At 48.5% G+C, this 23,404-nt stretch overlaps 1 protein-coding gene across 2 annotated transcripts in view; it reads right to left on the minus strand.

Annotated features, from left to right (window-relative positions):
* Nucleotides 1-16,885: 16,885 nt before the first annotated feature.
* Nucleotides 16,886-23,404, minus strand: part of UCHL1 (ubiquitin C-terminal hydrolase L1) — an 84,422-nt gene continuing 77,903 nt past the window's right edge. For both annotated transcript variants that reach the window (XM_063921018.1, XM_063921020.1), the window contains one exon: nt 16,886-17,198. In XM_063921018.1, coding sequence (XP_063777088.1) covers nt 17,115-17,198 — 84 coding nt within the window. In that variant the 3' untranslated portion in view covers nt 16,886-17,114. The remainder of the gene's footprint in view (nt 17,199-23,404) is intronic.

The following is a 23,404-nucleotide window of genomic DNA, read 5'->3' on the forward strand; positions in this document are numbered from 1 at the left end:
TCACAGTCATACTAGTGGCGCATCATTGGCCTCGGAGAGCTTGGTTCTCGGATCTCCGCGGACTACTCGCGGACGATCCTTGGCCGCTCCCACTACGTCTGGAACGGTTACAACAGGGTCCGTTCCTTTACCCCGATTTAGCGCGGCTGCGTTTGACGGGGTGGCTGTTGAGACCGCCCTCTTAAGAAGAGGGCATTCCAGATTCGGTTATACCAACCATGTTACGAGCTAGGAAGCCGGTTATGGCAGCTCATTCTTACAGTATTTGGCGTGCCTATATAGGTTGGTGTGAAGCTCGGAAGTTTCAGACATCATCTTTCAAGTTATTCCGTCTTTTGTTATTTCTACAGATGGGGTTAGATGGAGGATTGCGTTTATCTACACTAAAAGTGCAGGTATCTGCTTTGTCAAATTACTTTCAAAGACGATTGGCTCTATTGCCGTCTGTACACACTTTTCTGCAAAGGTGTCCTAAGAGTACAGCCTCCATTCGTTCCACCTACAGCGCCATGGGACTTGAATCTGGTTTTAGATTTCTTACAGTCTTCATATTTTGAACCCTTACAACAAGTGGATATTAAGTTTCTCACTTGGAAAAAAATTTTCTCACCGTATTTGGTGTTTCACGATGACACATCGGAACTTCGGACGAATCCAGCTTTCTTACCAATGGTTGTGTCATCTTTTAACATCAATCAACCAATAGTAGTTCCTGTGTTAACAGGAGATTCAGGAACTTTAGATGTGGTACGCACACTGCGCGTTTATGTATTCCGAACGTATACTGTTCGTAAGACGGATACGTTGTTTGTTCTCTATGATGCTGCCAAGATGGGTTGGCCGGCTTCTACGCTGACCTTATCCAGATGGATAAAACTGACCATACGTCAGGCTTACCTTCATGCTAGGTTACAGCCGCCTACATCAGTAACAGCTCATTCCACACATTTTGTGGGAACTTCATGGGCAGCTGGTCGTGGAGCTTCTACGACGCAGCTTTGCCGTGCGGCTACATGGTCTTCAGTGCACACGTTTGTGCGCTTTTAACAGTTTGATACGTTTGCGGCATCAGCATCTAGCTTTGGCCGCCTAGTGTTCCAGGTGCCAAACAGCTCTCCCGCCCACGGGGGAAGCTTTGGTACGTCCCAAGAGTACTCCAGTGACCCCTAGTGGATGAAAAAGAAAATAGGATTTTGGTACTTACCAGGTAAATCCTTTTCTTTGAATCCATAGGGGGCACTGGACGCCCACCCAGAGCAGTTTTACCTGGTTTGTGGTAAGTTCAGGGGATCTTATGGTAACACACTCACCGACTGGTTCAATTTATCAAGTGCTGGTTATGGTGTCAACTGTTTAGTTGTCAGTAACGTTATGTGTCAACTTTATTGTTGTCCGTTATGTTATATGTAATTCTCCATTGTCAACCTCTCTAGCTCCTGTTCGGCTCAGTAAAAAAACACTGAGGTACTCTGGGATATGGAGGGGTGGAGAGTTCTAAATTTGAATATTCAGTGCCCTGTTCCTGCGGAGGCCGTCCATATCCCAAGAGTACTCCAGTGCCCCCTATGGATTCAAAGAAAAGGATTTACCTGGTAAATACCAAAATCCTATTTTTCTTCTACAAAAATCTGGGGGAGGCGCATGGCCAGGACCCCCAGTGTGTCCTAGATTTTTATTTTACAAATATAGCAAGCGGCAAACACGCACCTGCTAAATAGCACCCTAAAATTATCCCATCAAGTATTCATTGCCTTTAAGGGGGGGGGAGGGCTTTGCCTCCTGGATTTCAGCAAAATGCAATAGGAGCCCATTTTTGGCTTACAGCAAACTCCAGCTGGAATACCTGCTTTTCTGCTAACAGTGGTTACACAGTGCGTAATATTCCACATGCTGTTGGGTAACACTGCCATTAGGGGTGTAATAATGTGGGGCATATGTTTAAGCAGTGCTACTGTGTAAATAAGGTGCACTACTGTGTGGTATAATGTGAATAGAGAGCACTATCATGTGAGTGTAAAGTGAATAAGTTTGCACCGTGTCGAATGTGACCCAGATGAGTACTCACTAAATTAAGATCGTAATTAGCTTATACATATTTAAGATTTAGGAAGTCATGCAGTAAAGCTTGTACTGCCAAGCAACTATAGCATCTTTAATAGTAAACAAGATTTGCCAAACAGCACTCATCTGATAATTGTCTTACAAGAGATCTTACAGGCCTTCAAAATTCTATTTTAGATGCCATCTTACATGCATACAGATGTGTCCTCAAATATCGTTGCAGCATACTGTGTAGCTGGTGCCATGCAACTTGCACTTGCATTATAAGTCCCGTTATAATTGTAACATGCATACTACTCTGTCCACCAGATGTCTCTTCCTAAACTGTACAGTGCATGCCTAAATTGCCAATGGACCCTTCCTAGCGCTGCCTGCTGATTGGCTGACATTTGTGACAAGAACCATCAAATATATATATATAAAAATCCCATTCTACAAAATACAATGCCATGCTGCCAACCTGTTCACACTTTATTTTGTCATTACATTGTGTACCAAGTTCTGGATTTTATTAGCATAAACAGCTTTCTCACAAAGCATTCCATGTTTCATTGCTATCAAATGGTTCCTATTTCATTAGGAGGACTTCCAGATGGTCGCCATTGCTGTGCCGCTATGCTTGTTGGATTCAATCCGACTTTTTAAAACAGGGCCGCAAATCCAAAGCACATTAAAATAAGAATTTACTCACCGGTAATTCTATTTCTCGTAGTCCGTAGTGGATGCTGGGGACTCCGTAAGGACCATGGGGAATAGACGGGCTCCGCAGGAGACTGGGCACACTAAAAGAAAGATTTGGTACTACCTGGTGTGCACTGGCTCCTCCCTCTATGCCCCTCCTCCAGACCTCAGTTAGGACACTGTGCCCGGAAGAGCTGACACAATAAGGAAGGATTTTGAATCCCGGGTAAGACTCATACCAGCCACACCAATCACACCGTATAACTCGTGATATTAAACCCAGTTAACAGTATGAAATACAACTGAGCCTCTCAACAGATGGCTCAACAATAACCCTTTAGTTAGGCAATAACTATATACAAGTATTGCAGACAATCCGCACTTGGGATGGGCGCCCAGCATCCACTACGGACTACGAGAAATAGAATTATCAGTAAGTAAATTCTTATTTTCTCTGACGTCCTAGTGGATGCTGGGAACTCCGTAAGGACCATGGGGATTATACCAAAGCTCCCAAACGGGCGGGAGAGTGCGGATGACTCTGCAGCACCGAATGAGAGAACTCCAGGTCCTCCTCAGCCAGGGTATAAAATTTGTAGCATTTAGCAAACGTGTTTGCCCCTGACCAAGTAGCTGCTCGGCAAAGTTGTAAAGCCGAGACCCCTCGGGCAGCCGCCCAAGATGAGCCCACCTTCCTTGTGGAATGGGCTTTTACAGATTTTGGCTGTGGCAGGCCTGCCACAGAATGTGCAAGCTGAATTGTACTACAAATCCAACGAGCAATAGTCTGCTTAGAAGCAGGAGCACCCAGCTTGTTGGGTGCATACAGGATAAACAGCGAGTCAGATTTCCTGACTCCAGCCGTCCTGGAAACATATATTTTCAAGCTCTGACTACATCCCACAACTTGGAGTCTATCAAGTCACTAGTAGCCGCAGGTACCACAATAGGTTGGTTCAGATGAAACACTGAAACCACCTTAGGGAGAAAATGAGGACGAGTCCTCAATTCCGCCCTGTCTGAATGGAAGATCAGATAAGGGCTTTTACAGGATAAAGCCCGCCAATTCTGACACGTGCCTGGCCGAGGCCAGGGTCAACAACATGACCACTTCCCATGTGAGATATTTTAACTCCACAGATTCAAGTGGTTCAAACCAATGTGACTTTAGGAACCCCAAAACTACATTGAGATCCCAAGGTGCCACTGGAGGCACAAAAGGAGGCTGTATATGCAGTACCCCTTTTACAGACGTCTGAACTTCAGGTAGTGAAGCTAGTTCTTTCTGGAAGAAAATTGACAGGGCCGAAATTTGAACCTTAATGGACCCCAATTTTAGGCCCATAGACACTCCTGTTTACAGGAACTGCAGGAATCGACCTAGTTGAAATTCCTCCATCGGGGCCTTACTGGCCTCGCACCACGCAACATATTTTGGCCAAATGCGGTGATAATGCTTTGCGGTTACATCTTTCCTGGCTTGACCAGGGTAGGGATGACTTCATCCGGAATGCCTTTTTCCTTCAGGATCCGGCGTTCAACCGTCCTGCCGTCAAACGCAGCCGCGGTAAGTCTTGGAATAGACAGGGTCCTTGCTGGAGCAGGTCCCTTCTTAGAGGTAGAGGCCACGGGTCCTCCGTGAGCATCTCTTGAAGTTCCGGGTATCAAGTCCTTCTTGGCCAATCCGGAGCCACGAGTATAGTTCTTACTCCCCTCCGTCTTATAATTCTCAGTACTTTTGGTATGAGGGGAAGAGGAGGGAACACATACACTGACTGGTACACCCACGGTGTTACCAGAGCGTCCACAGCTATTGCCTGAGGGTCCCTTGACCTGGCGCAATACCTGTCCAATTTTTTGTTTAGGCGGGACGCCATCATGTCCACCTTTGGTTTTTCCCAATGGTTTACAATCATGTGGAAGACTTCTGGGTGAAGTCCCCACTCTCCCGGGTGGAGGTCGTGCCTGCTGAGGAAGTCTGCTTCCCAGTTGTCCACTCCCGGAATGAACACTGCTGACAGTGCTATCACATGATTTTCCGCCCAGCGAAAAATCCTTGCAGCTTCTGCCATTGCCCTCCTGCTTCTTGTGCCGCCCTGTCTGTTTACGTGGGCGACTGCCGTGATGTTGTCCGACTGGATCAGCACCGGCTGACCTTGAAGCAGAGGTCTTGCTTGGCTTAGGGCATTGTAAATGGCCCTTAGCTCCAAAATATTTATGTGAAGTGATGTCTCCAGGCTTGACCACAAGCCCTGGAAATTTCTTCCCTGTGTGACTGCTCCCCACCCTCGCAGGCTGGCATCCGTGGTCACCAGGACCCAGTCCTGAATGCCGAATCTGCGGCCCTCTAGAAAATGAGCACTCTGCAACCAACACAGGAGAGACACCCGTGTCTTTGGTCAGGTTTCTGACTAGTTCGGATAACTCCCTGGCTTTCTCCTCCGGGAGAAAACACCTTTTTCTGGACTGTGTCCAGGATCATCCCTAGGAATAGAAGACGTGTCGTCGGGATCAGCTACGATTTTGGAATATTGAGAATCCAACCGTGCTGATCTTGCCCTTATCAGGAGATCGTCCAAGTAAGGGATAACTAAAACTCCCTTCTTTCGAAGGAGTATCATCATTTCGGCCATTACCTTGGTAAAGACCCGGGGTGCCGTGGAAATCCAAACGGCAGCGTATGAAACTGATAGTGACAGTTCTGTACCACAAACCTGAGGTACCCTTGGTGAGAAGGGTAAATTGGGACATGTAGGTAAGCATCTTTGATGTCCAGAGAGACCATATAGTCCCCTTCTTCCAGGTTTGCAATCACTGCTCTGAGTGACTCCATCTTGAATTTGAACCTTTGTATGTAAGTGTTCAAGGATTTTAGATTTAAAATTGGTCTCACCGAGCCGTCCGGCTTCGGTACCACAAATAGTGTGGAATAGTACCCCTTTCCCTGTTGCAGGAGGGGTACCTTGATTATCACCTGCTGGGAATACAGCCTGTGAATGGCTTGCAATACTGTCTCCGTCTGAGGGAGACGTCGGTAAAGCAGACTCTATGAAATGGCGAGGGGGAGACGTCTCGAATTTCTTGAGACGGGCCCCCACCGTGCCTGAGACCGCTTGTAAAGCCCCAGCGTCATGCTGAGGACTTTGCGGAGGCGGGAGAGGGCTTTTGTTCCTGGGAATTGGCTGTTTGCTGCAGCCTTTTTCCTCTCCCTCTGCCACGGGGCAGAAATGAGGCGCCTTTTGCCCGCTTGCCCTTATGGGGCCGAAAGGACTGTGCCTGATAATATGGCGTCTTCTTAGGTTGAGAAGCTACCTGGGGTAAAAATGTGGATTTTCCAGCCGTTGCTGTGGCCACCAGGTCTGTTAGACCTACCCCAAATAACTCCTCCCTTTTATAAGGCGATACTTCCATATGCCTTTTGGAATCAGCAGCACCTGACCACTGTCTTGTCCATAACCCTCTTCTGGCAGAAATGGACAGCGCACTTACTCTTGATGCCAGTCGGCAAATATCCCTCTGTGCATCACGCATATATAGAAATGCATCCTTTAAAATGCTCTATAGTTAGTAATATACTGTCCCTATCTAGGGTATCAATATTTTCAGTCAGGGAATCTGACCAAGCCACCCCAGCACTGCACATCCAGGCTGAGGAGATTGCTGGTCGCAGTATCACACCCGTGTGAGTGTATATACATTTCAGGATATTTTACTGCTTTCTGTCAGCAGGTTCCTTAAGGGCGGCCGTATCCGGGGACGGTAGTGCCACCTGTTTAGACAAGCGTGTGAGCGCTTTATTCACCCTAAGGGGTGTTTCCCAACGTGCCCTATCCTCTGGCGGGAAGGGGTATGATGCTAATAACTTTTTAGGAATTAACAGTTTTTATCGGGGGAAACCCACGCATCATCACACACTGCATTTAATTCCTCAGATGCAGGAAAAACTACAGGCAGTTTTTTCTCACCCAACATAATACCCTTTTTAGTGGTACTGGTATTATCAGAAATGTGTAAAAACATTTTCCATAGCCTCAATCATGTAACGTGTGGCCCTACTGGAAGTCACATTCGTCTCTTAATCGTCGACACTGGAGTCAGTATCCGTGTCGGCATCTGTATCTGCCATCTGCGGTAACGGGCGTTTTAGAGCCCCAGATGGCTTTTGAGACACCTGGACAGGCACAGGCTGAGTCGCCGGCTGTCTCACGTCATCAATCTTTTGTAAAAAGCTGACACTGTCACATAATTCCTTCCATAAGCTCATCCACTCAGGTGTCGACTCCCTAGGGGGCGACATCTCTGTTACAGGCAATTGCTCCGCCTCCACCTCATTTACCTCCTCGTACATGTCGACACAACATACCGACACCCAGCACACACACAGGGAATGCTCTGATAGAGGACAGGACCCCACTAGCCCTTTGGGGAGACAGAGGGAGAGTATGCCAGCACACACCAGAGCGCGAATAAAATACATACATACATACAGGGATAACCTTATATAAGTGTTTTTCCCCTTATAGCTGCTGTATTGTTATACTGCGCCTAATTAGTGCCCCCCCTCTCTTTTTTAACCCCTTTCTGTAGTGTAGTAACTGCAGGGGAGAGCCAGGGAGCTTCCCTCCAACGGAGCTGTGAGAGAAAATGGCGCCAGTGTGCTGAGGAGATAGGCTCCGCCCCTTTCTCAGCGGCCTTTTCTCCCGTTTTTCTGTAGAATCTGGCAGGGGTTAAAATTCATCCATATAGCCCTGGGGGCTATATGTGATGTATTTTCGCCAGCCAAGGTGTTTTTATTGCTGCTCAGGGCGCCCCCCCCTAGCACCCTGCACCCTCAGTGACCGAAGTGTGAAGTGTGCATGAGGAGCAATGGCGCACAGCTGCAGTGCTGTGCGCTACCTTGGTGAAGACAGGATGTCTTCTGCCGCCGATTTTTCCGGACCTCTTCTTGCTTCTGGCTCTGTAAGGGGGCTGGCGGCGCGGCTCTGGGACCGAGCTCCGAGGCTGGGCCTGTGTTCGGTCCCTCTGGAGCTAATGGTGTTCAGTAGCCTAAGAAGCCCAATCCACTCTGCACGCAGGTGAGTTCGCTTCTTCTCCCCTTAGTCCCTCGATGCAGTGAGCCTGTTGTCAGCAGGTCTCACTGAAAATAAAAAACCTAAAACTAAACTTTTCACTAAGAAGCTCAGGAGAGGCCCTAGTGTGCACCCTTCTCGGCCAGGCACAAAAATCTAACTGAGGCTTGGAGGAGGGTCATAGGGGGAGGAGCCAGTGCACACCAGGTAGTGCTAAAGCTTTACTTTTGTGCCCAGTCTCCTGCGGAGCCGCTAATCCCCATGGTCCTTACGGAGTTCCCAGCATCCACTAGGACATCAGAGAAAAAATAAGAATTTACTTACCGATAATTCTATTTCTCGTAGTCCGTAGTGGATGCTGGGGACTCAGTCAGGACCATGGGGATTAGCGGCTCCGCAGGAGACAGGGCACAAAAGTAAAAGCTTTAGGATCAGGTGGTGTGCACTGGCTCCTCCCCCTATGACCCTCCTCCAAGCCTCAGTTAGGATACTGTGCCCGGACGAGCGTACACAATAAGGAAGGATTTTGAATCCCGGGTAAGACTCATACCAGCCACACCAATCACACTGTACAACCTGTGATCTGAACCCAGTTAACAGCATGATAACAGAGGAGCCTCTGAAAAGATGGCTCACAACAATAATAACCCGATTTTTGTAACAATAACTATGTACAAGTATTGCAGACAATCCGCACTTGGGATGGGCGCCCAGCATCCACTACGGCAGGCCTGGCCAACCTGTGGCTCTCCAGATGTTGTGAAACTACACATCCCAGCATGCCCTGCCACAGTTTTAGCATTCCCTCATAGCAAAACTGTGGCAAAGCATGATGGGACTTGTAGTTTTACAACAGCTGGAGAGCCACAGGTTGGCCAGGCCTGCACTACGGACTACGAGAAATAGAATTATCGATAAGTAAATTCTTATTTTCTCTGACGTCCTAAGTGGATGCTGGGGACTCCGTCAGGACCATGGGGATTATACCAAAGCTCCCAAACGGGCGGGAGAGTGCGGATGACTCTGCAGCACCGAATGAGAGAACTCCAGGTCCTCCTCAGTCAGGGTGTGCCCCTGACCAAGTATCAGCTCGGCAAAGTTGTAAAGCCGAGACCCCTCGGGCAGCCGCCCAAGATGAGCCCACCTTCCTTGTGGAATGGGCATTTACATATTTTGGCTGTGGCAGGCCTGCCACAGAATGTGCAAGCTGAATTGTACTACACATCCAACTAGCAATCGTCTGCTTAGAAGCAAGAACACCCAGTTTGTTGGGTGCATACAGGATAACAGCAAGTCAGTTTTCCTGACTCCAGCCGTCCTGGAAACTATATTTTCAGGGCCCTGACAACATCTAGCAACTTGGAGTCCTCCAAGTCCCTAGTAGCCGCAGGTACCACAATAAGCTGGTTCGGGTGAAACACTGACACCACCTTTGGGAGAAACTGGGGATGAGTCCGCAGGTCTGCCCTGTCCGAATGGACAATCAGATATGGGCTTTTTTGAGACAAACGCCGCCAATTCTGACACTCGCCTGGCCGAGGCCAGGGCCAACAGCATGGTCACTTTCCCTGTGAGATATTTCAAATCCACAGATTTGAGCGGTTTAAACCAATGTGATTTTAGGAATCCCAGAAATACGTTGAGATCCCACAGTGCCACTGGAGGCACAAAAGGGGGTTGTATATGCAGTACTCCCTTGACAAACTTCTGGACTTCAGGAACTGAAGCCAATTCTTTCTGGAAGAAAATCGACAGGGCCGAAATTTGAACCTTAATGGACCCCAATTTGAGGCCCATAGACACTCCTGTTTGCAGGAAACGACCGAGTTGAAATTTCTTCATGGGGCCTTCCTGGCCTCACACCACGCAACATATTTTCGCCACATGTGGGGATAATGTTGTGCGGTCACCTCCTTCCTGGCTTTGACCAGGGTAGGAATGACCTCTTCCGGAATGCCTTTTTCCCTTAGGATCCGGCGTTCAACCGCCATGCCGTCAAACGCAGCCGCGGTAAGTCTTGGAACAGACATGGTACTTGCTGAAGCAAGTCCCTTCTTAGCGGCAGAGGCCATGAGTCCTCTGTGAGCATCTCTTGAAGTTCCGGGTACCAAGTCATTCTTGGCCAATCCGGAGCCACGAGTATAGTTCTTACTCCTCTACGTCTTATAATTCTCAATACCTTGGGTATGAGAAGCAGAGGAGGGAAGACATACACCGACTGGTACACCCACGGTGTTACCAGAACGTCCACAGCTATTGCCTGAGGGTCTTTTGACCTGGCGCAATACTTGTCCAGTTTTTTGTTCAGCCGGGACGCCATCATGTCCACCTTTGGTCTTTTCCAACGGTTCACAATCATGTGGAAGACTTCCCGATGAAGTCCCCACTCTCTCGGGTGGAGGTTGTGCCTGCTGAGGAAGTCTGCTTCCCAGTTGTCCACTCCCGGAATGAACACTGCTGACAGTGCTATCACATGATTTTCCGCCCAGCGAAAAATCCTTGCAGTTTCTGCCATTGCCCTCCTGCTTCTTGTGCCGCCCTGTCTGTTTACGTGGGCGACTGCCGTGATGTTGTCCCACTGGATCAATACCGGCTGACCTTGAAGCAGAGGTCTTGCTAAGCTTAGAGCATTGTAAATTGCCCTTAGCTCCAGTATATTTATGTGGAGAAAAATCTCCAGACTTGATCACACTCCCTGGAAATTTTTTTCCCTGTGTGACTGCTCCCCAGCCTCTCAGGCTGGCCTCCGTGGTCACCAGCATCCAATCCTGAATGCCGAATCTGCGGCCCTCTAGAAGATGAGCACTCTGTAACCACCACAGGAGAGACAGGGTTATCCGCTGATGCATCTGAAAATGCGATCCGGACCATTTGTCCAGCAGATCCCACTGAAAAGTTCTTGCGTGGAATCTGCCGAATGGAATCGCTTCGTAATAAGCCACCATTTTTCCCAGGACTCTTGTGCAATGATGCACTGACACTTTTCCTGGTTTTAGGAGGTTCCTGACTAGCTCTGATAACTCCCTGGCTTTCTCCTCCGGGAGAAACACCTTTTTCTGGACTGTGTCCAGAACCATCCCTAGGAACAGCAGACGTGTCGCCGGAAACGGCTGCGATTTTGGATATTTAGAATCCACCCGTGCTGTCGTAGAACTACTTGAGATAGTGCTACTCCGACTTCCAACTGTTCTCTGGACCTTGCCCTTATCAGGAGATCGTCCAAGTAAGGGATAATTAAGACGCCTTTTCTTTGAAGAAGAATCATCATTTCGGTCATTACCTTGGTAAAGACCCGGGGTGCCGTGGACAATCCAAACGGCAGCGTCTGAAACTGATAGTGACAGTTCCGTACCACGAACCTGAGGTACCCTTGGTGAGAAGGGCAATTTGGGACATGGAGGTAAGCATCCTTGATGTCCAGGGACACCATATAGTCCCCTTCTTCCTGGTTCGCTATCACTGCTCTGAGTGACTCCATCTTGATTTGAACCTTTGTATGTAAGTGTTCAAAGATTTCCCATTTAGAATAGGTCTCACTGAGCAGTCTGGCTTCAGTACCACAATATAGTGTGGAATAATACCCCTTTCCTTGTTGTAGGAGGGGTACTTTGATTATCACCTGCTGGGAATACAGCTTGTGAATTGTTTCCAATACTGCCTCCCTGTCGGAGGAAGACGTTGGTAAAGCAGACATCAGGAGCCTGCGAGGGGGAGACGTCTCGAATTTCCAGTCTGTACCCCTGGGATACTACTTGTAGGATCCAGGGGTCCACTTGCGAGTGAACCCACTACGCGCTGAAACTCTTGAGACGACCCCCCACCGCACTTTAGTCCGCTTGTACGGCCCCAGCGTCATGCTGAGGACTTGGCAGAAGCTGTGGAGGGCTTCTGTTCCTGGGAATGGGCTGCCTGCTGCAGTCTTCTTCCCTTTCCTCTATCCCTGGGCAGATATGACTGGCTTTTTGCCCGCTTGCCCTTATGGGGACGAAAGGACTGAGGCTGAAAAGACTGTCTTTTTCTGCTGAGATGTGATTTGGGGTAAAAAAAGGTGGATTTTCCAGCTGTTGCCGAGGCCACCAGGTCCGATGGACCGACCCCAAATAACTCCTCCCCTTTATACGGCAATACTTCCATGTGCCGTTTGGAATCTGCATCACCTGACCACTGTCGTGTCCATAAACATCGTCTGGCAGATATGGACATCGCACTTACTCTTGATGCCAGAGTGCAAATATCCCTCTGTGCATCTCGCATATATAGAAATGCATCCTTTAAATGCTCTATAGTCAATAAAATACTGTCCCTGTCAAGGGTATCAATATTTTCAGTCAGGGAATCCGACCAAGCCACCCCAGCGCTGCACATCCAGGCTGAGGCGATCGCTGGTCGCAGTATAACACCAGTATGTGTGTATATACCTTTTTAGGATATTTTCCAGCCTCTCAGCTGGCTCCTTGAGGGCGGCCCTATCTGGAGACGGTACCACCACTTGTTTTGATAAGCGTGTGAGCGCCTTATCCACCCTAAAGGGTGTTTCCCAACGCGCCCTAACTTCTGGCGGGAAAGGGTATACCGCCAATAATTTTCTATTGGGGGAAACCCACGCATCATCACACACTTCATTTAATTTATCCGATTCAGGAAAAACTACAGGTAGTTTTTTCACACCCCACATACTACAAGTACCACAAGAAGGGTATTATCAGAAATATGTAACACCTCCTTCATTGCCCTTAACATGTAACGTGTGGCCCTAAAGGAAAATACGTTTGTTTCTTCACCGTCGACACTGGAGTCAGTGTCTGTGTCGACCGACTGAGGTAAATGAGCGTTTTACAGCCCCTGACGGTGTTTGAGACGCCTGGACAGGTACTAATTTGTTTGCCGGCCGTCTCATGTAGTCAACCGACCTTGCAGCGTGTTGACATTATCACGTAATTCCTTAAATAAGCCATCCATTCCGGTGTCGACTCCCTAGAGAGTGACACCACCATTTCAGGCAATTGCTCCGCCTCCTCACCATCGTCCTCATACATGTCGACACACACGTACCGACACAGCACACACACAGGGAATGCTCTGATAGAGGACAGGACCCCACTAGCCCTTTGGGGAGACAGAGGGAGAGTTTGCCAGCACACACCAAAAACGCTATAATTATCCAGGGACAACCTTTATATAAGTGTTTTTCCCTTATAGCATTTTAATATTATATATATATATATATATATATATATATATATATATATATATATATATATATATATATATATATATATACACACACATATACACACACATATACATACACATATACATACATATACATACATATACATACATATCGCCAAATAAGTGCCCCCTCTCTCTGTTTTAACCCTGTTTCTGTAGTGCAGTGCAGGGGAGAGCCTGGGAGCCTTCCCACCAGCATTTCTGTGAGGGAAAATGGCGCTGTGTGCTGAGGAGAATAGGCCCCGCCCCCTTTTTCGGCGGGCTTCTTCTCCCGTTTTTCTGAGACCTGGCAGGGGTTAAATACATCCATATAGCCCCCAGGGGCTATATGTGATGTATTTTTAGCCAGAATAAGGTACTATCATTGCTGCCCAGGGCACCCCCCCCCAGCGCCCTACACCCTCAGTGACCGCTGCTATGAAGTGTGCTGACAACAATGGCGCACAGCTGCAGTGCTGTGCGCTACCTTATGAAGACTGAAGAGTCTTCTGCCGCCGTTTCTGGACCTTCACTTTTCGGCATCTGCAAGGGGGGTCGGCGGCGCGGCTCCGGGACGAACCCCAGGGTGAGACCTGTGTTCCGACTCCCTCTGGAGCTAATGGTGTCCAGTAGCCTAAGAAGCCAATCCATCCTGCACGCAGGTGAGTTCACTTCTCTCCCCTAAGTCCCTCGTAGCAGTGAGCCTGTTGCCAGCAGGACTCACTGAAAATAAAAAACCTAACAAACTTTTACTCTAAGCAGCTCTTTAGGAGAGCCACCTAGATTGCACCCTTCTCGGCCGGGCACAAAAATCTAACTGAGGCTTGGAGGAGGGTCATAGGGGGAGGAGCCAGTGCACACCACCTGATCCTAAAGCTTTTACTTTTGTGCCCTGTCTCCTGCGGAGCCGCTAATCCCCATGGTCCTGACAGAGTCCCCAGCATCCACTTAGGACATCAGAGAAACTATTGGTAGTTTTTTCTCCCCAAACATAATACCCTTTTTTGAGGTACCTGGGTTTATATCAGAAAGGTGTAAAACCTCTTTCATTGCCTCAATCATGCCACGAATAGCCCTAGTGGACATTAAATTTGACTCATCGTCGTCGACACTGGTATCAGTATCCGTGTCGACATCTGTGTCTGCCATCTGAGGTAGTGGGCGTTTTAGAGCCCCTGATGGCCTTTGAATTGCCTGGGCAGGCACGAGCTGAGAAGCCGGCTGTCCCGCATTTGGCATGTCGTCAAATTTTTTATGTAAGGAGTCGACACTTGCACGTAATTCCTTCCATAAGTCCATCCACTCAGGTGTCTGCCCCGCAGGGGGTGACATCACATTTATAGGCATCTGCTCCACCTCCACATAAGTCTCCTCATCAAACATGTCGACACAGCCGTACCGACACCACACACACAGGGAATGCTCTTAAAGGAGACAGGACCCCACAAAAGCCCATTGGGGAGACAGAGTATGCCAGCACACACCAGAGCGCTATATAATGCAGGGACTAACTGAATTATGTCCCCTATAGCTGCTATAATATTTACTGCACCTCAAATCTGTGCGCCCCCCCCCCCCGCGCCCCCCCCCTCTTTTTTTACCCTTTTCTGTAGTGTAGACTGCAGGGGAGAGTCAGGGAGCTTCCTTCCAGCTGAACGGTGAGGGAGAAATGGCGCCAGTGTGCTGAGGGAGATGGCTCTGCCCCTTTTTCGGCAGACTTTTCTCCCACTTTTTTCTGTATTCTGGCAGGGGTAATTACCACATATATAGCCTCTGGGGCTATATATTGTGGTTATTTTGCCAGCCAAGGTGATATTATTGCTGCTCAGGGCACCCTGCACCCTCAGTGACCGGAGTGTGAAGTGTGTATGAGGAGCAATGGCGCACAGCTACAGTGCTGTGCGCTACCTTGGTGAAGACTAAAGTCTTCTGCCACCGATTTTCCGGACCATCTTCTTGCTTCTGGCTCTGTAAGGGGGACGGCGGCGCGGCTCCGGGAACGAACACCAAGGACGGGTCCTGCGGTCGATCCCTCTGGAGCTAATGGTGTCCAGTAGCCTAAGAAGCCCAAGCTAGCTGCAAGTAGGTAGGTTCGCTTCTTCTCCCCTTAGTCCCTCGTTGCAGTGAGCCTGTTGCCAGCAGGTCTCACTGTAAAATAAAAAACTTAATATATACTTTCTTTCTAGAAGCTCAGGAGAGCCCCTATAGTGTGCATCCAGCTCGGCCGGGCACAGAAATCTAACTGAGGTCTGGAGGAGAGGCATAGAGGGAGGAGCCAGTGCACACCAGGTAGTACCAAATCTTTTTTAGGTTGCCCAGTCTCCTGCGGAGCCCGTCTATTCCCCATGGTCCTTACAGAGTCCCCAGCATCCACTAGGACATCAGAGAAATATACACCTGGCTTTTGCATTTGAACATTATGAAATTTGAAGCAGATTTACAGCATGTACTAGAGTATCGCTATACCCATCATCCAGTAGTGATATAGAATGAAGAGTTACTACACTTATGCTTAATGAAGTCTTACACCTGCTCAATTTACACTTTAGATCTATAATTGTAGCAGCAGTGCTGCACTGTACCAGTAAGAAATTGCAAGACGGTATCCAGTACTGCCAGCCCATCTGCCATGTTTGCAGCCATCATGGTGTGATGAGAGTGCAGCAAGCACCTCTTGTCCCCTCAGTGCTCAGTCCAGTGGCAGGTATCTCAAATGAGGCACTGGTCCAGCCAGCTCATGGACCAGCAGCCAAGCTGACTGGTGCCTCATTTGTGATACCCACCACCAGACTCTAGACTGAGGAGCAAGAGAGGTGCTTGCTGCGCTCTCAACCCTTCATACAGCAGCAAGGATGCAGTGTATATGCACTGTGGGGGTTTATCTGGCACTATAGGGGTCATTTGTCCTCCCCCTATGCCCACACCCATTTTCTACTTGCACCATTTGTAGCGATGGGTTCACTACGATCTGCCGGCGACCAGCATACCGGCGCCGGGAGGCCAGCCGCTGGCTTACCGACAGTGTGGCAAGCGCAAATGAGCCCCTTGTGGGCTTTCTGCGCTCGCCACGCTACGGGCACGGTGGCGTGCCACACTATTTTATTCTCCCTCCAGGGGGGTCGTGAACCCCCACGAGGGAGATTAAGTTTCGGTATGCTGGCTGTCGGGCTCCCGGCGCCCGACCGCCAGCATACTGAAGACCACCCGTAGTGATGATTGTATTCCCAGAACAGCTTAAATTACAGGAACTAAAGTCCCACTTTGGCAGATGCTTTCTAAAGCACCACTTGTGAAAGGTAGTGGTGATCTGCCTCACAAGCTCTATACTTACCAGTAATCCGAGTACTCCATATAGCCTGCTCAAGGAGTTTGCATAGGTTCACCATACCATCCTTTTAAACTAGGACACTACTAAATTCCACAGGTTCTGTGGTTGATTTAAGTCAAGCCAACATGTCACCTGGTTTTAGTCAGCCATAGAACCTGTGTAGTTAATGTGTCCCATTTAGAAGGATAGTATGGTAAGCCTAAGTTTGCACTAATACTGGGAAGAATAGGTCTTTCATGAAGCTAAAGATGGTGTTGCCAACAGAAGCATATGAAGATTTCACTGCAAAGACTAGTAATGACTGCACTTCTAGCATTACACAAGACCAAATTGGTTTCACCAAGAGATAAATTAGCACTTTACTTCAGATTGTATTAGCTATTCTGCCAGCCTTCATCTACTTCAGATATGCCAAGGAGTTATTGTAGCACAGCAGCAGTCTAGTCATGTTGCCACCCAATACAGGTAAGGGAGCTGGCTAGATGTTTGGACTGCAAGTCCCATAAGGCAGACAATGCACAAAAATGTACACAAATGTTTTCCAAAATGAACTTTATTCAGAACAAGTGCTGCACTGGAGTGCAAAACATTTACAATGGTAGGAGAAACCTTAAAGCACCGAACCACAGAAAGAACTTTCTATGCAGGAGAACATAACTTGAAAAAGCAGTTAAGACATCTTGCTGGAGTAGTAAGCCGTGAGCTGTGTAACTGGTAACGCTTCACCGTTGTTAAGTGGAATACAAGAGCTTTGCCTTTAAGCATTATGCTTTAACCAGAGCTACTGCTGAAAAGCGTACTTCACCTTTCTCACGCACAGTATAATCATGGCAGATCTTTGCTGCATCCTAGGAGAAAAGAAGAATTTACTTACCGATAATTCTATTTCTCGTAGTCCGTAGTGGATGCTGGGAACTCCGTAAGGACCATGGGGAATAGTGGCTCCGCAGGAGACTGGGCACAAAAAGTAAAAGCTTTAGACTAGCTGGTGTGCACTGGCTCCTCCCCCTATGACCCTCCTCCAAGCCTCAGTTAAGATACTGTGCCCGGACGAGCGTACATAATAAGGAAGGATCTTGAATCCCGGGTAAGACTCATACCAGCCACACCAATCACACCGTACAACTCGTGATCTGAACCCAGTTAACAGTATGATAACCGTAGGAGCCTCTGAAAAGATGGCTTCCAACAATAAACAACCCAATTTGTTTGTAACAATAACTATGTACAAGTATTGCAGACAATCCACACTTGGGATGGGCGCCCAGCATCCACTACGGACTACGAGAAATAGAATTATCGGTAAGTAAATTTCTCTGACGTCCTAGTGGATGCTGGGAACTCCGTAAGGACCATGGGGATTATACCAAAGCTCCCAAATGGGCAGGAGAGTGCGGATGACTCTGCAGCACCGAATGAGAGAACTCCATGTCCTCCTCAGCCAGGGTATCAAATTTGTAGAATTTGGCAAACGTGTTTGCCCCTGACCAAGTAGCTGCTCGGCAAAGTTGTAAAGCCGAGACCCCTCGGGCAGCCGCCCAAGATGAGCCCACCTTCCTTGTGGAATGGGCTTTAACAGATTTTGGCTGATACGCGCCTGGCTGAAGCCAGGGCCAACAGCATTACCACTTTCCATGTGAGATATTTCAAATCCACTGTGGCAAGTGGTTCAAACCAATGTGATTTTAGGAACCCTAAAACTACATTGAGATCCCAAGGTGCCACTGGAGGCACAAAAGGAGGCTGTATATGCAGTACCCCTTTGACAAACGTCTGAACTTCAGGCACTGAAGCCAGTTCTTTCTGGAAGAAGATCGACAGGGCCGAAATTTGAACCTTAATGGATCCTAATTTTAGGCCCATAGACAATCCTGCTTGCAGGAAATGTAGGAAACGACCCAGTTGAAATTCCTCCGTAGGGGCCTTCTTGGCCTCACACCACGCAACATTTTCGCCAAATGCGATAATGTTTTGCAGTTACATCCTTCCTGGCCTTGATCAGGGTAGGGATGACTTCATCTGGAATGCCTTTTTCCTTCAGGATCCGGCGTTCAACCGCCATGCCGTCAAATGCAGCCGCGGTAAGTCTTGGAACAGACAAGGTCCCTGCTGGAGCAGGTCCTTCCTTAGAGGTAGAGGCCACGGGTCCTCCGTGAGCATCTCTTGCAGCTCCGGGTACCAAGTTCTTGGCCAATCCGGAGCCACGAGTATCGTTCTTACTCCTCTCCTTCTTATGATTTTCAGTACTTTTGGTATGAGAGGAAGAGGAGGGAACACATATACCGACTGGAACACCCACGGAGTTACCAGAGCGTCCACCGCTATTGCCTGAGGGTCCCTTGACCTGGCGCAATATCTGTCCAGTTTCTTGTTGAGACGGGACGCCATCATGTCCACCTTAGGTTTTTCCCAACGGTTTACAATCACTTGGAAGACTTCTGGATGAAGTCCCCACTCCCCCGGGTGGAGGTCGTGTCTGCTGAGGAAGTCTGCTTCCCAGTTGTCCACTCCCGGAATGAACACTGCCGACAGTGCTATCACATGATTTTCCGCCCAGCGGAGAATCCTTGCAGCTTCTGCCATTGCCCTCCTGCTTCTTGTGCCGCCCTGTCTGTTTACGTGGGCGACAGCCGTGATGTTGTCCGACTGGATCAACACTGGTTGACCCTGAAGCAGAGGCCTTGCTTGACTTAGGGCATTGTAAATGGCCCTTAGCTCTAGGATATTTATGTGAAGAGACGTTTCCATGCTTGACCACAAGCCCTGGAAATGTCTTCCCTGTGTGACTGCTCCCCAGCCTCTCAGGCTGGCATCCGTGGTTACCAGCATCCAATCCTGAATGCCGAATCTGCGGCCCTCTAGAAGATGAGCCTTCTGTAACCACCACAGGAGAGATACCCTTGTCCTTGGAGATAGGGTTATCCGCTGATGCATCTGAAGATGCGATCCGGACCATTTGTCCAGTAGATCCCACTGAAAAGTTCTTGTATTGAATCTTCCGAATGGAATCGCTTCGTAAGATGCCACCATTTTTCCCAGGACTCTCGTGCACTGATGCACTGACACTTGTCCTGGTTTTAGGAGGTTCCTGACTAGCTCGGATAACTCCCTGGCCTTCTCCTCCGGGAGAAACACCTTTTTCTGGACTGTGTCCAGAATCATCCCCAGGAACAGTAGACGTGTTGTTGGAATCAGCTGTGATTTTGGGATATTTAGAATCCATCCGTCCTGACGTAGCACTACCTGAGATAGTGCTACTCCGACCTCTAACTGTTCCCTGGACCTTGCCCTTATCAGGAGATCGTCCAAGTAAGGGATAATTAATACGCCTTTTCTTCGAAGAAGAATCATCATTTCGGCCATTAACTTGGTAAAGACCCGTGGTGCCGTGGACAATCCAAACGGCAGCGTCTGAAACTGATAATGACCGTTTTGTATCACAAACCTGAGGTACCCTTGGTCCAGGTTTGCAATCACTGCTCTGAGTGACTCCATCTTGAATTTGAACCTTTGTATGTAAGTGTTCAAGGATTTTAGATTTAAAATTGGTCTCACCGAGCCGTCCGGCTTCAGTACCACAAACAGCGTGGAATAATACCCCTTTCCCTGTTGTAGGAGGGGTACCTTGATTATCACCTGCTGGGAATACAGCTTGTGAATAGCTTCCAATACTGCCTCCCTGTCGGAGGGAGACGTTGGTAGAGCAGACTTCAGGAACCGGCGAGGGGGAGACGTCTCGAATTCCAATTTGTACCCCTGTGATACTACCTGCAGGATCCAGGGGTCCACTTGCGAGTGAGCCCACTGCGCGCTGAAATTCTTGAGACGGCCCCCCACCGTGCCCGAGTCTGCTTGCAGAGCCCCAGCGTCATGCTGAGGACTTGGCAGAAGCGGGGGAGGGCTTCTGCTCTTGGGAAGAGGCTGCATGGTGCAGTCTTTTTCCCCTTCCTCTGCCCCGGGGCAGGAACGAGCGGCCTTTTTCCCTCTTGCCCTTATAGGGACGAAAGGACTGGGTTTGAATAGACGGTGTCTTTTTCTGCTGAGAGGTGACCTGCGGTAAAAAGGTGGATTTTCCAGCCGTTGCCACCAGGTCCGATAGACTGACCCCAAATAACTCCTCCCCTTTATACGGCAATACTTCCATATGTCGTTTGGAATCCGCATCACCTGACCACTGTCACGTCCATAACGTTCTTCTGGCAGAAATGGACATCGCACTTACTCTAGATGCCAGGGTGCAAATATCCCTCTGTGCATCTCGCATATATAGTAATGCATCCTTTAAATGCTCTATAGTTAATATACTGTCCCTATCCAGGGTATCAATATTTTCAGTCAGGGAATCCGACCAAGCCACTCCAGCGCTGCACATCCAGGCTGAGGCGATCGCTGGTCGCAGTATAACACCGGTATGTGTGTATATACCTTTTAAGATATTTTCCAGCCTTCTATCAGCTGGTTCCTTGAGTGGCCGTATCAGGAGACGGTAACGCCACTTGTTTTGATAAGCGTGTGAGCGCCTTATCTACCCTAGGGGGTGTTTCCCAACGTGCCCTAACCTCTGGCGGGAAAGGGTATAGTGCCAATAATTTATTAGAAATCAGCAGTTTATCGGGGGAAACCCACGCTTTATCACACACCTCATTTAATTCATCTGACTCAGGAAAAACCACTGGTAGTTTTTTCACACCCCACATAATACCCTTTTTTTGTGGTACTTGTAGTGTCAGAAATGTTCAATGCCTCCTTCATTGCCGTGATCATGTAACGTGTGGCCCTACTGGACATTACGTTTGTCTCGTCACAGTCGACACTGGATTCAGTATCCGTGTCAGGGTCTGTGTCGACCATCTGAGGTAACGGGCGTTTTAGCGCCCCCGACGGTGTCTGAGACGCCTGAACAGGCACTAATTGATTTGTCGGCTGTCTCATGTCGTCAGTTTTTTGCAAAGTGCTGACATTGTCACGTAATTCTTTAATTACTACCATCCAGTCAGGTGTCGACTCCCTAGGGGGTGACATCACTAACACAGGCAACTGCTCTGCTTCCACATCATTTTCCTCCTCATACATGTCGACACAATCGTACCGACACCCAGCACACACACAGGGAATGCTCTGATAGAGGACAGGACCCCACTAGCCCTTTGGGGAGACAGAGGGAGAGTTTGCCAGCACACACCAGAGCGCGATAGATAGATAGATAGATAGATAGATATATATGTGTATGACAGACAGTCCCGGCACTCTTTACGCGAGGTGAAGATACTGCGGTGCCTTCCCAGAGGGGTTACCTCATGGATACATGTGGGGAATAAAGGCGGCACTCACGCAGGTTTTTGCTGAAGTAAAAAAGTTGTCAGTTTTATTATACCAAAATAAAACTGACAACTTTTTCTTTTTTACTTCAGCAAAAACCTGCGTGAGTGCCGCCTTTATTCCCCACACACACATATATATTATATATATATATATATATATATATATATATATATATATATATATATATACACACACACACACACATACATACACACACAGGGATAACCTTATATAAGTTACTCCCTGTTATAGCTGCTGTATTTATATATTAGCTGCCAATAGTGCCCCCCTCTCTGTTTTACCCTGTTTCTGTAGTGTAGGGGAGAGTCAGGGAGCCGTCCTTCCAGCGGAGCTGTGAAAGAAAATGGCGCTTGTGTGCTGAGGAGAAAGGCTCCGCCCCCTTCACGGCGGCCTTTTCTCCCGCTTTTTTCAGGAAACTGGCAGGGGATAAATGCATCCATATAGCCCAGGAGCTATATGTGATGCATTTTTTTAGCCATAAGGTTTTTATATCGTTTTTATTGCGTCTCAGGGCGCTCCCCCCCAGCGCCCTGCACCCTCAGTGACCGGAGTGTGAAGTGTGCTGAGAGCAATGGCGCACAGCTGCAGTGCTGTGCGCTACCTTATTTGAAGACAGGAACGTCTTCTGCCGCCGCTTTCTCCGGACCTCTTCGCTCTTCTGGCTCTGTAAGCGGGCCGGCGGCGCGGCTCCGGGACCCATCCAGGCTGAACCTGTGATCGTCCCTCTGGAGCTAATGTCCAGTAGCTAAGAAGCCCAATCCACTCTGCAGTCAGGTGAGTTCGCTTCTTCTCCCCTTAGTCCCACGATGCAGTGAGCCTGTTGCCAGCAGGACTCACTGAAAATAAAAAACCTATTTAAACTTTTACTTCTAAGCAGCTCAGGAGAGCCACCTATTTAAACTTTTACTTCTAAGCAGCTCAGGAGAGCCACCTAGCTTGCACCCTTCTCGTTCGGGCACAAAAATCTAACTGAGGCTTGGAGGAGGGTCATCGGGGAGGAGCCAGTGCACACCAGCTAGTCTAAAGCTTTTACTTTTTGTGCCCAGTCTCCTGCGGAGCCGCTACTCCCCATGGTCCTCGGAGTTCCCAGCATCCACTAGGACGTCAGAGAAAATATAGTTTAATTAAAGATAACTGCAGCATTCTGTTAGCACCCCACCCACTGTCTCAGGCTTTCAAACAAGGAACTTGCATTCGCTGACTGCACAAGAGCCATAGGCAAGATCCTTTCAATTATATAGAAAGCCAGTTTGGGGGTAAACTTTTGGGGCACAGTACTGCAGCAGGATGTCTCACAGCCATGCCGCTCAGGGCAGCATCCACCTGGCTCCAGCAAGTGTGGTCACGCTTGTTGGAGCCGGGTGGACACTGCTACGAGACCTCCTTCTGCAGTGCTGCTCTCCCCCCTCATCTCAATTTGACTTTTTTTAAAGTCGAATTGAAATGATTGGATCAGACAACCCCTATTCATTCTGACAAATGCATGTCGGAATGGATCTGACCCTAATTGAATATACCACATAAGCTACTAAACTTGGGTGCCAGACTGAAAAACTATACAGCATTAAACTACTGAAGATACTGTATAGTCAGTCTGATCTAAAATCCTCAAGTGATGGTATGGGAGCTTTGTTAGCACTCACCAACACCCTACCCACCACTCATTGCCAACTCACTGGTTAGAGTCCAATAGGGTATTTCTAGTTACTAA

The sequence above is a fragment of the Pseudophryne corroboree genome, chromosome 1 (genome assembly GCF_028390025.1).
Source record: "Pseudophryne corroboree isolate aPseCor3 chromosome 1, aPseCor3.hap2, whole genome shotgun sequence".
Lineage (NCBI taxonomy): Eukaryota > Metazoa > Chordata > Amphibia > Anura > Myobatrachidae > Pseudophryne > Pseudophryne corroboree.